General features: G+C 39.9%; 1 protein-coding gene across 1 annotated transcript in view; it reads right to left on the bottom strand.

Annotated features, from left to right (window-relative positions):
- The window catches only part of IQGAP1 (IQ motif containing GTPase activating protein 1), a 69,603-nt gene that overhangs the window by 28,060 nt on the left and 26,994 nt on the right, over positions 1 to 14,549 (bottom strand). The window contains exons 5-15 of the mRNA XM_014952723.1: positions 13,165 to 13,241; positions 10,611 to 10,678; positions 9,465 to 9,578; positions 8,883 to 9,061; positions 8,137 to 8,227; positions 7,513 to 7,676; positions 7,273 to 7,357; positions 6,000 to 6,163; positions 5,465 to 5,625; positions 4,840 to 4,964; positions 1,147 to 1,310 (exon numbers count right to left, since the gene is read on the bottom strand). Coding sequence (XP_014808209.1) covers positions 1,147 to 1,310; positions 4,840 to 4,964; positions 5,465 to 5,625; positions 6,000 to 6,163; positions 7,273 to 7,357; positions 7,513 to 7,676; positions 8,137 to 8,227; positions 8,883 to 9,061; positions 9,465 to 9,578; positions 10,611 to 10,678; positions 13,165 to 13,241 — 1,392 coding nt within the window. The remainder of the gene's footprint in view (positions 1 to 1,146; positions 1,311 to 4,839; positions 4,965 to 5,464; positions 5,626 to 5,999; positions 6,164 to 7,272; positions 7,358 to 7,512; positions 7,677 to 8,136; positions 8,228 to 8,882; positions 9,062 to 9,464; positions 9,579 to 10,610; positions 10,679 to 13,164; positions 13,242 to 14,549) is intronic.

The following is a 14,549-nucleotide window of genomic DNA, read 5'->3' as shown; positions in this document are numbered from 1 at the left end:
AAAAGAGTTCATTATTTCATTCTGACTCATCGGGAGGAAATGCTTCAGCATGAAATGGGTTCCTGAGGAACGTTAACCCTTTCAGGGCCTTTGGGGAAGTTGCTTAATGATTTTATTCAGAAATACATACAGTTTTCAGCTACTGCCATCATGCATATTTACCTTTAGTTAAAAAAAAGCAACAACACCAAAACAAACAAAAAAAAACCCCAAAATCAGTGTTCAACACAATCTAGATTTTAGTCTCTATGGAAATTCTGCAATTTGTATGAGATCAATGAGCTCCACAACATAAAAAAAAGATAAAAAATCCCAAAACATTCTCAAGCCACTGAAAGCAGAGATGTCCACTACTTCATTGAAAAATAGATGAGAAAAAAAAAATTAGTATCCCATGCACACTACTCAAAAATCCATTGCGTACACACACATGTGCTCAAATCCTCTTTTCTAAAGCCACAAGATGAGACTTGCTCTTTCTCTCCCCATCTTCACCTTCACATTCAGTCAGCGAAAGCAACAACTACGTACATGTAGGTAGAAGTCTTGGCTAATATGAAAGGCTCAAAAAATCATTAGCGATAAAAGTGTCACTAGGTGAGTAACAGGCATCAGTATATATTTTGCTAGTAGCATGTATTTTGCTTAACTTCTTTTTTCTACTTTATTAGTTAACAGATTTTTCCACTTTCAGAAACTTTCTTTTTGCAGCCTATAACTATGCCTATGACTACATTTAACAAAGAACACTAAAAAACCCAAAACTTAAAATTGCAGGAAACTTGCATTCAGAAGGTCAGAACTCCTAGAATGAACACAGTCTCCTAGCAAAAACCACCGAGGTGTATTATTTCTCTGCAAACAAAATACATCTCTCATTCTGGACCTGGGATTAGCTGTAGCAAGCCATCTCATGCAGTTAATATCCTTATACTCATCTCTGTAGTTCATGAAGATTCATACGGTCCGGCTGCAAATCTCTTCCTCAAGTATAGAATGATCCAAACTGACCTGGTAAGGTCTGTTGATGGTACGCACTGTGTCCAGCTCTCCACTTCCAGTTTTGATTCCTGGCTTTCAGGACCAGTAATAAGCCCATTACACAGATGTAAAGGTTTTTTGCAGCATGGAGGTAATTGCACTCACCTGTGCTTTCTCTCTCTTGGCTCGAAGTAGTGTATCCTGGTAATGCTGTGCTACCTTTGGGGCTACACCCTCTAGTTTTGCTGCTGGAATCTGTAAGGCTTGAATAGTCTTTTTGGCATCGCCTTCATCCAGAGCTTCATTGATAAGACCAATTGCCAAAATCCCTAGGAAGGAAGGCATAGGGAAAGAAATAACAAGTTCCATTTTCAGTCAACAATAATCATCAACATTGCTTCAGAAGAAGACTTCAGTTAGTCCTTCCTAAACCAGGTATTGTCTAAGAATTAGAATATTCTTGACAGAAAACATTATTTACTAGTAAAGAAATCAGGACTATTTTCCTACCTTAAAATACTCATAATGCCTGGGCACTGCAATTAAAAATAAAGTAAAATAAAATAAATCACTCAGGGAGACCACATGCATGGACCAAACTGAGTCCTCAAACATCCAGCTCAGATCTGCTGGAAGAGAATTATCAAAGCCCAAATGGCTTGAGTTCACAGGTTACAGTTTTCCCAGGTTCTGGCTTCTCTAGGAAGAAGTCTTCACATGAAGCTAAAGATTTGCATGGAACACCATTTAAAAGCACAGTAACTTCATATTTTAGAAAACTATTTTATTAAACATATGTAGTATTAGCTGTTGCATCAGGATGCAGATGCTATTCAAGTACAATAAATTTTACCATTCAGCTAAATAAAAAACAAAAATAAATACCTTAGTTAGCTACATGTGAACGAAGTCTACGTCATACATGCCCTACCTACAGCAACCATCTTCTGTGAATTACAAAATAACTTGGCTTGGATCCTGGAGGTCACCTGATTCAATTCACTGCTTAAAGTTAAAGGATCAATTCAAGTCACGGTTTAATTGGTGCAGAAAAATATATCTTTTAGAAAAAAGAAAGTAAGAAGCTCAGTGTAGGGATTTCCAACTTTGGGTAATATATCTGAAGATTGTGATGTTTTCTTTTACGCAGGAAAGAGAATCACAAAACAAAACTTTATATGAAAAACAAAACATCTTAGGGAAGAGCTGGTATTTGGATGGAGAAGAGACTAGGGAAAATATATGTTGAGGACACTGCAAGAACCAGGATCACTAAAATTATGGCATAGTTTCTGCCAAAAAGCAGCTACAATAACTGTTTGACTTAGGAAAGGGCACAGACTGCAAGAAGTAGTTCTCTATGATTAGTTTGGTAGTATGGACATGACAAGACTACTCCATGGAACAGCAACACGCTGCAGCTTCTCACTAGAAAGCATTTTTAATTTGGAACTATGTGTAAGGATAGTGGAAATGAAAAATATATTCTCGTATGCCCTAAGTACCTTCTCGGACTTAATTTATTCACAGACAGGACATAAAAAGTGTCCTTACATAAGGACACATATGAAGCAGATCAAGGAATTAGGAAATTCCCTGTGAGAACAGTTTGTCTCATTTCTCATTACAGGATTTTCTGCACCCTTTTTTACAGGATGAGGAGTGTTATAAGAAACAGGGTGTTGGGACCTACATGAAATTTTAGACTTCTGCTGTGAACTCTTACATAGAAAAGACACTATGAAACTAGTGTTTGACGTGTGCGCACACCAGAGTGAGTCCCTGCATCTGTGGTTTTGACAAATCTGCTCACGTGACCTGAAGAGGAAACCCAGTGTCTATTTGGAGAGCCAGGAAACAAGTTAATCAAGATAGCGGGCTCTTAAAATAAAATTTAACCCTCTATAAAGTCTTTTTAAGGTGAAACACAACTCACCAACTATGCAACAAAAGTGGCAGAAGACACCTGTTTGTCTCAGTGTACAATATAAATTATAACTACCTATACATTCAGGACAAATCTCTCCCTCCTACAATGCAAGGCTATTAGCTAAATATTACAAAGATGGCTTGAAATTAAATACCACGCTACTTGCATATGCCGGAGGTTTTCAGTACTAGTCATAACCAAAAATTATGGTCTCTTAATTAAAAAAAAAAAAAAACAGAAAATTAAACCACGTGATACTGAACCTCACAGGATCTAGCTAAGAATAAGTTTGCTTAATTGTGCTATTTTCAAGGACTCACCTATCTCCACTCCGGATTTTAAGTCAACTAATACCATCTTAGAGAAAGAAGAAATACTCCAATTTTCTGTTTTGCTGAAATTTTCATCATTACACTAAATCCCGGCCTTTTATCACTGCTAGAATACACTTATTAACATAAATACTACTAAAAAATATAAACGGAAAAAAAGTTCTAGCAGAACTAGAAGCAGCATAGAAAAACACCCATTCACATTTCTCAGCTTGCACCAGGAATTTTTTCTTTCGTAAATATTTAAGTTTTGGTACTTGCGCTTGCTGCATACACTTATAACTTATATGGGGTTTTCCACATTTTCCAATCTGGGATTATTTTTTTTTCACTTTACAAATATTTCATATTAAAAGGCAACACCTGGTCAGAAGGTCAGTTATCAGTCATTTCAGCTGCTATAGATAGTGATTTTAACAACTAGCGGTCATACAGAGTGTTAGAACAGAAAATAAAAGCTTCTAATTTCCAACTAACTGTAACTACTGCAACTAAGTGTAACAAAGCAATTAACCTCTTAAAAGATCGGCACTTTCCATTTCAACTTTGATTTGAGATTTGGGTCCCAAACTTAGGGAAAATATGGAACTTAGAATTTGAATGGTGTCAAACTGATGAGGTAATTAAATGGTCTTTGAAAAAAGAAAAATCTGTATTAAATGTCTACTGTTGAACAGACAGCATTTCAGAATAAAATTTTTTGGGTATCTCTATTGATTTATCAATGAATCAAAGTAACTGCAAAAGCCTATTTCTTTGATGCAATATTTGCACTACTGATCTTCAGAGAAGCTGTATTTGGAAGTACTGTTAATACACCCAGGAGTTAAAGGACTGAGAATAAGAGCTGGACATAAACTCATCTCTCTGTTGTTCGTTCAAGTTCCTCATCCACTGTTGAAATGCATTTGACAGATCAGTACATCTGAGAGACATCAACACTAAGAGAGATATCTTATCTTGCATTTGGAGGTCTGATTACCCACAGCTAAAAAGCAGAGGGGAATCCTGGACTGAATCTGTGGAACTTCCACTAAATACTGCAAAGGTAAAAAGGCCAAAGCACATTCAAAAGGAGGACTAAAAGGGAGAAGAGTAAAACCTGAACAGGGCAGAGATTGTAGCTAAAGAGAGAACAAGACTTCAAGAAAAGTAACTTCTACTGAACACAGCAAATTAGGAAGGAGGACGAAGTACTTCAAGACTAGGCTACGATTAACTCAGAGATTTTAGTAATAGTAGTTTTCAGTACATTTGAAGGTTTGAAGCAAAATTATAGAAGATTCTAGACTAATCTTAGACACTGATGGCAGACAACTTATTTTGTTATCCAAAAAGGGTTGAAATTTGAGTTGGAAGGATTAATAAACTGTTCAGAGATACTGATTTCAATACCACAAACACTCTCCATCAACAGTCCCACTATCAAGCTTTTTATATTACAGACCACCAAGTCTTGCTCACGAATAAGATCTTCCCAGATATCTAATGCATGACACAAGTCAACCAATAACTTTTTGTATTGACATGCAACTAATTTTAGCACTCCTTATGTGCTAGAACCAGTCTAGCATGAATCGAGCAGAAAAAACTTACTTTCATGTTCTTCATGCACAACTATGTTCACACGATCAACGCATGACTGGATATCATTCCACGTGATAAATTCATTTCCTTCTGCACGTGTTTGAGCTTTCAGCTTCATCAAATCATCGATATACCTGTCAAAGAACAAGACCCGAAAAATGTCACAAGGCAACAATCTGGCCAGGGAACATACAACACAGCATGAGAACTGTACACAAAGCAGAAGAGGTTGAAACTGGAACAAATATGAAAAAGGGGAAAAGAGAAAGAGGAAAGGCTGCATGCAGGATGGTCATCCCAACGTAAATTAATCAACAAAAGCAATAAGCCACTGAATGAGGGTCCAGGGCAAAGAACACGATGGGTGAGCTGGCATAGTATTAGCTACAACCTAATGGCAACACAACATAGCTTTAATGTGAAATCCATGAGAAAGTGTTGAGAGATGACACAGAAATCAGACCTGTAAGAAACAGTAATCAGAAAAACAATACGCAAGAGTCAACAGAGATCAAGTCAATACCACAATAAATAATGTAGAGAGAACTTAAAGGGTAAGAGGGGAAAAAAGGTTTCAAAAAGTCACAGAATAGAAGCAACATCAAGGACAGACATGGTTCCTTGAAATATCCACCTCTGAGAGTTCTCATCCTCAATGTTTGTAAGCCCTGTGACAGGACTGCTCAGTTGTTTCCACACCATGTTCACATCCCCTGAATCCAAAGCCCTATTAATCAGGGCCACAGAAGACAGCATCTCTACAGCAACAGATAATTCTGGATGGGTGAGGTTACCCTGCATACAAAGAGGACAACAAATTAGTTCCACTCACTCCTTACGAACTATTGCTGCCCACAGAACACAGAATAGAGCAGTTGTCAGAACAGACACAGCACAAAGGGACAACCTTTACGACATAGAAGCAGAAAGATGAGTACCATTAACAAAGCTAGAACACCAAGCAAGAGATTAAAGCAGATCTTACAGAGTCAAGGAGCTTAAAATTTAATGATTAAACTTCACATCAGAACAGCCTGTTCACCAAAGCAGTTCTATGAAGACTCAAGACAGGTTTGTTACAGAGAACATATTTAACAAAACAGACAGGGTAACATCAGCAACATGCAACATTAGCAACTTCCAGAAATAAGAGAGAATGTGGTAGTTACTTCAGGGCTCTGTTGCTGCAAGGTGGCCAGCTCCCTTTGGTAAAGATCTGCAGCAAATGCATAAACCTCTGGTAATTGGGCCTCTGGATTCATCATTTCTGCGACAGTCTTCTCAGCATCACCCATTCGAATTGCGGAATTAATTTTGGCTACTGCTGCCAGCCCTAGAAGTTCAAAGAGGTAGCATAAAGAATGAGGAAGACAGACAACTGAGTCCCCAGTAATAAGAGCACTTTTATTCTACTCAATAATCAGATACGTAACAAGAAAAAGCATAATTCCCTTAGCTGCAGGAAATGAGTGAAGTTTTCTGATCCATACTTCTCCAGTTAGTCTTCCGTTACTACAGACAACTAAAATGCATAATGCCTTCCTTAAAATAAAGCTCGTGTTTAAAACCAGTTCACCTTTTTGCCTGGTTATCCAACAATTGTTTCAACATTTCAGTCTTCTGATAGTAAGAAGCTTCATAATTGGAAATTTTCAGATGGACGAGTAGGAAAAACTTTTTCTTCCTGTCTACATTTATCCTGCTCAAGGTAGTAACAGCGTACACGTTGACTAACTTTAAAATAGCACAGGTAAGTAAGCAAACACCGACTTCCATGCTGAACAAGTAAGGCTGCATCCTAGTTATTAAGCATTTGCTATTTTCCTCTTGTATTCTAAACAATCTCCCCCCAGATCTCTAGTAGTCTCCTTTCTACCTATTGCAAATGTAACTAATTGCTCCTGCATAGCCAGAACTGAACATTCTTCTCCAGAAGAGAGCTCTGTGTGGTGTGAGAAGCATCAATCAAAAAACAATCAGCCATCGCAATCTGCATTTTACTTGCTACCTGATATTTAGAAGCAGTTAAAGGTTCTGCAGATCAAACCAAGTAATATTCATGTCAATGGTCAGCAGGTGACCTAGCATTCACACTTCATGGAGCAGTGCAGATTCCCTTCACAGATCCATAGCACAAAAAAATGCACAAAAAGCACTCCAGGTAAAGTTGTTTAAGGTGGACACAAAGCTTCCAGATTTCTTAATATTTCAAATTATATCCTGTTATGTCCAGCAGTATTGTAAGAGCTGGATAAAAGACTCTGTAAGTAAAGCAGGGCAACTGTCTCTCTTTAATGTTCTTAGCCATGAAGTACTTAAAGAACATTCCGAATGTTTTGAGAGAGACCTCACATATCCCCACATAGACCCAATATTGTGCTGTCTCATCCTTTTGATCACATCCATGGTCACTTTGCTGGAATAATTTCTGCAGATCCTTACTTTGCTGATACTGTTGTGCTGCAACATTAGCAGCATCCACTCCCAACTGCAACTCTTCCTTCTGCAGAGGACCTGTAAGGCCAGACTGAGAAAAAAAAAGAAACCGTGAGAGTGAAATGACAACAGCTTATTCACTTCAAGTAGCTCAATAAAAAGAAAAATAACCCAGCTTTTCCTTAAATAAAAAAAAGAAAAGGCAGGGGAACCTCATGAATCAGGGTAATCTAGACTTTTCCATACCTCCTGCTTCTGTTGCCTATCACTCAAAAGCTGCTTGAAATACCAGTCACAATTTTCTCGTAGCAATCCTCGGAGTCCCAGGGCTGGTGTTGCCAAAGCTTCGTACAGTGCTAATGCGTCTCCTCGTTCCAAAGCCAGGTCAATCTTTGATATGGCTGCATGTGCTAGCAACAGTAAAGCAGAGTTTTGAGAGAAACATTAAATGAGAAAGTCCCATGGTTTGTACAGCCTACTGCTCAGAAGAAATACTCTCAGATCTTATGGACAGCAAGTTAGGTAGGTAATCTGAATGTAAGAATTTCCAAAGTCAATTGCAAAGTAGGGCTTGAAAAAGCGGTTGGAAATAGCATGTATTACTCAAGATGAAAAGGGGGGGGGGGCAGCATCATGGACAATCCATTCCCTTAAAGCAGGGCAACAGAAGTGGAAATGAATTCACACTGTACTAATGATGAGTTAAAAAACAAAATCCAAACCAACCCAACCCTCCCCCCCAAAAAAAACCCCTACAAAACCAGGGGAGCTGCCTTCACTTTTATTAGCATTACAGAAAGCGAGGAGGAGCACAGGTATTGTTTTTAAGTACTCTTTTAATTAAGACTATTACCTTAGCACGATACCTACTGTTCACTTTATTGACATTTCCCTGAATCTCAGCTTGAGTCAGAAGTTCTTCATACACATCTCTCTCTCTCTCTGAATTTTCTGATGCAATCTGAAGGTGAAATAAAAACTTATCAGTGTTTCTACAGTTTCCTTTGCCCTTATAGATCTTCTCACTGAAAAGGTCAGGGAAGACAACTTGTCAATCTATATAAAGCTATGACAGGTCATAGAGAGACAACCTCTACACATACAAAAAGAATCCCTAGAAGTAAATACATAGAAGTAATTCACACTCTGATAGAGACAGCCTAGAAACACCTTAGTTCAATGTAGCAGCTCTATATGAACATGCAGCAGAGCACGAAGAGCAGTATACATAGCTAGACATTTGATATACAGCGTTCTAAAACAACATTGACCCCTTCTGAGAGCATCAGTCAGTTTTGCTCATCATTTCATTGTTAGGAAAATGTATCTGTATTGTATGAAAACAGAGGGACGGCATTCCAAACATACAAAGGCTGACATGAATTCTGTGTCTATGCAGCCCATACTTAAGGCAGTAACACAGCTAACTGCTGCCTGTCTTCTGCAATAGGAAGACAGCTTACTGGGGAACATATTGGAATACCACCACGAGTGCATCCACCTAACCCTATACATACAGGACTATAACACACATTCTATGAATTCCCCATAGTTTACACTTCAATATAAAGTTGCAATGTATGCAAATAAATGGCTTGAAAGAAGAACTGATCTACCCTATTTTTAGCATTCTCCATTTTGTCTTGCTTTGCTCTGTAGAGTGTGTCTTGGTAAGTGGATTCCAGTTGATCATCAAGATTTATTAGCATGGCATTAGGGTTCTTCATTGCCATAAGAGTGTCAGCTGGAACCTGATGGTCGATTGCTTCATTAATGGCAATGACAGCAGCATGTACTGAAAAACAAGTCACAGTCTGACAGTTAGTCCCAAACACAACAACTCTGTTAAAAATTGAGAACCTAACTGGAAAGAGTAGAAGAATTATCTGGAAATTAACTGGAAAGCAAAAGAATCCTCAAAGTACCTCTCATCCCACGATGGCTTTGTGTTCTTGACAAAAGATGGCAGACTCCTTCCTAGTACAATACTCTACCTAGTCAAATAATCACATTCCAGGAAAAAAATAAAATAAAAATACACAAAAGAAGGAAGAAAACCCTCTTTGCCGCTTTCCAAAAGGCCTATCAAAAGGACTGTACTGTTTTACAACAGGGGACATTAAAATCAACGCTTAAAAAAAAAAATCTAATCTGCTGATTTGAATAATCACATAAAATGAAACTCCATTTTTCCTTACATGCTGCTTCATCCACAGAAAGTTCATTTGCAAGAATTCCTCCAATCTTGCTGAAGGCAGGCATCTGAATACCATACTTCTCCAGTTCAAGCCTCATATTACTGATTTCCTCCTCTGCAACATACATAAAAACAGTGTTACAGAGGCTTAAACACATTAGGAACCAGCACTGCTATACCAACTGCCGCTACAAAAACCCAATTAGGATAAGTAGAATAAATTACAATTACTGCTTAAATAATACTTTGAATATAACTCAACAAGTGAAACAAAATAAATGACAACTGATAGACATTTTGCACACTTTCCTCAAATCTACGTTCCTCCCAGAAACTCATACAGGAATATTCTGTAGTCTTTCTCACTAGAAAACAACATGACTCTCATGAGGAGCTGGAAACAGACTCCATCATTCTGAGGTACCTCAACTACTGCTGCCAACAGGTCTGAAAAATGCACAGGCAGTATTTTAGCATTCTTTTTTCCCCCACGGGGAGACTATACTGAGAAAAGTGAATGGAGGATATTGCTGTTGCTGAATACCATACAACTCAAAAAGAGAGTTGACAGTTCAGTATTTCAGAGGTACAATCAAAACTGCTTTGCAGGAAAATAAAGTTTATGCACCTTTTAAATCAGATGCACACCCTCAGGCAGGAACCTCACTAATGCAAAACACAGAATTTGACACTTTTGCAAAAACCAAGGAACTGAAACCCTGAAGAGGGACTTGGATGCAAGACTTTGTGCTGGAATCTCCTGCAGAAGATCAGCTGTTAAACTCTTTCAGCCAACAGCATCTCTACTTTAAACTGCCAAGGGAGGTCAGGACTGCTTACTAAGTTCCAAATTGAAACCTCTCCCAAGGGGATGGAGTCAAGGCTTACGCCCCTTACAACAGCGGCAAAAAAGTTAAGGGGCTGCTCTTTGCAAAAGTAATGATTAGCAATCCGATGGCTGTTTAACAGCCTAACTCAGAAGCACCCAAGTCAAACAGTTTCTTAAATTACTACAACTCCTCACAGCCATTAATTTTTAATTTAATTTGCATTTAGAATATCCATAGTAACAATCCTTCAATTGATCTTTACAATGCCTAGCGGAGTACAAGATAAAGGCAGCACACATATCAGCACTTTTTTTTACCTGTGAAGTCCACCTTCCCATATAAATCCTGAATCTGGGGAGCAAGACCCAGTTTGAACAGGTACAGGCTAGAAAAGAAAATAAGCAAATAATTAGAACTCGTAATTTTTCCTTGTAGTTCTGACTAGGACACAGACAATTTCATGAAATACAGATTCAAGGAGCCACTCAGGTAAGCCAACATAACAGCTCCTAATCACCAAGAGTCAGTTGACCCCTCTCTTCCCCGCTCAGCTGCACGTAACTGGTCCACTACTCTGAAGTCTTCGCAAAATTACAGAATGGTTGAGGCTAGAAAGGCGCTCCCAAGTTTGCCGTGTTCAATCTCCCGCCTCAAACAAGGTCATGTAGGACCAGGTTCCCCAGGATCACATCCAGACGGCTTTTGAGTGTCTCCAAGGATGGAGACTCCAGAGCCTCTCTGGGCAACTTGTGCCACTCCTCAGTCACCTTCACAGTAAATGAAGAGTTGCCTCATGTTCAGAGGGACCCTTCCTGTGGTTCAGTTTGTGCCAGTTGCTTCTTGTCCTGTCATGGGGCACCACTGAAAAGAGCCTGGCTTTATCTTCTTGCCACCCTCTCTTCAAAGAGCTGCACACACTGCTGAGATTCCCTGAGCCTCCTCTTCTCCAGGCTGAACAGTTCCAGCTCTCTCGGCCTTTCCTCACAAGGGGGGATGCTCCAGTCCACCTTTGTGAGCCTTCCTTCACCTGCCCCCAGTATGTTCAAGTCTCTCCTGGTGGGGAGCCCAGAATTGGACACAGACCTCAGCTGTGGCCTCACCAGCGCCGAGCAGGGGGTAAGGATTCACCGAGCTGGTCTGGCTTACTGAAATGGTGTAAATGTAGTCACTTGAAGCCTGACGAGAAATGGAACTGCTACAAAGGAGGGATGAATCCTTGCTTCTAAGGACAAATGGGACTGGGGAAAAAGAAGCAACTTCTCCCCTTTTTGCCTGTTGTGCCAGATCAGCATAGACTGTGGAAATGTACCCTCTATTAAAACATCAGATTATACAGAAACATTAAAAATGAACTATTAATAAAGCACATATCCATTCATCCAGTAAATTCAGTTTTAATGTGATTGAAAAATAGAGGGTAGCAATTCCACCTCTGCACATGAGTTCAACGTGTCAAATCCAAATCTCCAGTCTTCATAAATTTAAGTAGTTCTTTCTTTTTACAAAACACAACACTAACACCAGGCAGGAACAGCTCTGATCTATGGACCGTCAACAAAACTGCACTCCAGATCTTTATTCCTTAACTGGAATATACTTTGGCACTAAGCCTGAAAAAAGAACAAGTTCTTACAGAACATCCTTTTCCATATTTATATTGACATGTCAGAATTACCCTTCTTTCCTTGATAAGTAAAATTATGTTACAATCTTGAGGAGACTGCCTTGGCAGAGAAATTGGCTACGGAACATTTTGGCCAAAAAGTTTAACAATTTAAAAAAATTAAGAAGAACGGGAAAGGTATTATGAGATGAAAGATTATAACTGCTACAGCCTTAACTACTAGGACTGCTTGCATCTATTAATTTTTCTTTTCCTTGATAGTGTCAGCGTACCCTGCTATAGGTCTTCTCCTCACTGCTCTATACAGTCCATATGATTTATTCTACAGAGAATAAATTAATAAACTCATTTCAGATCTAAAGTTGGGATCAAGCTCACTTGTATAAATATTAATTCCATCTACAGCAATCTGAAGTGTCAGATAAATGCAATCCATCTCTAAAGATTTCACACTGGCAACAGATCAGAGAAGAACAAGCTGTTCTTGAGGACTGAAACCAAGCAAGCAACAAATGAAGACCTAAATGTATACAATCCAGCATTCAATCACCTAGTAAATTCTACAAAAGTAATCCTTTTTAAATAAAAATCTCAGTATGTTCCTAAAGCCACACTTGCATTCAAACCAGGTAGCCAGGAAAAAAAACCACAACCAAAAACAAAACAAAAAAATGCCCCCAAAAATCAAACACACATGCGATGTGCCATCCTATCAAACTGAAGAGCAAAGCATCAATAGATGAATCCTCCCAGTTTTCTCAAGAAAACATATCCTACTTGGTCTATGTGGGATTTTAAAATTTCAACAACAGTTCCTGCTTCATCACTTACTGTGCTTTTCAAGATACACATCCTGCAGTACAATGCTTTCAAGTGTCTTTCATTCAGTGATCTGACTGATCCCTAGATAAACTAATATTTTTTCTTTCTCACAAACACCTTTTAGGGCTTCAGGCTTTCCTTTGAGCCCCAAAATGTTTAGCACTGCCTCAGACAGTAGAGAAGGGGGATGAGATGGGAAGGTAGTAATCACATCATACTTGACTGGTTCTTTTTCCTTCTGCATCTGATTTGGCCACTGTCCAAGGCAAAATATTGGCTTCATGGATTTTTGCTCTGACCTGGTAAGACTGTTCTGCTAGAAAATTTGTCCCCATCCAGCCTTCAGTTCACCTCTCTCCCATCTTGCCTTTCAGCTTTGCAGAAAGATTTCAGAAGCAATTAGATCTCTGCCTAGTGTGCCTTACCTGAGTGCATGAATACAATAGATACAGCGTGGCATGTTCTTGCGGTCATAGATATCTGTAGTTTCTGGATAGAATATCTAGAGATAAAACAAAGTTAGCAGTCTGAATTTTACTCACTCTATAAAACCAAAAAGTATAACTGTGATAAGCCCAATTCTTCTGCAGTACGCTAACGAAACAGCCCACAGAACAGAACTCTTTGAGCTTATCTGCCCTGGCCCAACATTTCTCCTACTTGAAGCACCAATCCTTCTTTTTGTTTCTACCACCCAAACCAGTGCTCGCCTTTCCCGGCTCACAATCTACACACATGGATGAGCACACCTTTCTTTTGTGCGCCCAGCAGGATCACAGAATCATTTGGGTTGGAGGGGAACTTTAGGGCTCAACTAGTTCGACTCCCCTACAATGAGCATGGACAGCTTCAACTAGATCAGGTCATTCAGAGCCCCGTCCAACTTGACCTTGAATGTTTCCAGGGATGAGGCATGTACCACCTCTCTGGGCAACCCGGGCCAGTGTCTCACCACTCTGTGTAAAAAAAATTTCTTTCTCATACCTAGTCTAAACCTGCCCTCATTTAGTTTAAAGCCATTACCCTTTGTCCTTTTGCAACAGGCCCTGCTAAAAAGTTTCTCCCCATCTTTCTTATAAGCACCCTTTAGGTTCTGGAAGGTCGCAATAAGGTCTCCCCAGAGCCTTCTCTTCTCCAGGCCGAACACCCCCAGCTCTCTCAGCCTGTCCTCACAGAGAGGGACTCCAGCCCCTTGATATCTCCGTGGGCTCCATGTTCTTCTGATGTTGGTGGCCCCAAAGCTGGAGGCAGCACTGCGGGGGGGTCTCCCCAGAGCAGAGCAGAGGGGCAGAATCCCCCCGTCCCTTGCCCTGCTGGCCATGCTGCTGGGGATGCAGCCCAGGATGCTGGTGGCTTTCTGGGCTGCTAGCACTCATTGCCGGGTTGAGTTGAGCTTCTCATCAGCCAACACCTCCAAGTCCTTCTCAGCAGGGCTGCTCTCCATCCCTTCATCCCCCAGACTGCATGGGATACCAGGATTTGCCCCAGCCCAGGTGCAGGAGCCCACGGTGCAGGTTCACACGAGCCCACTTCTCTAGCCTGTCCATGTCCCTCTGGATGTCATCGTGTCCATCACACTGATCTTCTGCAGGAGATTCCAGCACATCAACTGCATCACTCAGCTTGGAGTCATCCGCAAACTTGCTGAGGATACACTCAACCCCACTGGTTATATCACTGATGACTTGCTGAGGGTACACTCAACCCCACTGGTTATATCATTGATGACACTGACGACCCAAGATACTGGGTCATGAGGTATTAGTGAGGATTATTATTAGTAAGTAATTAAAAAAAATTACTTACTATC

This window comes from Calidris pugnax, unplaced genomic scaffold, assembly GCF_001431845.1.
Source record: "Calidris pugnax isolate Ruff unplaced genomic scaffold, ASM143184v1 scaffold187, whole genome shotgun sequence".
Taxonomy (NCBI): domain Eukaryota; kingdom Metazoa; phylum Chordata; class Aves; order Charadriiformes; family Scolopacidae; genus Calidris; species Calidris pugnax.
Note: the sequence above shows the minus strand (reverse complement) of the source record. Positions and strands in the feature narration are given on the sequence as shown.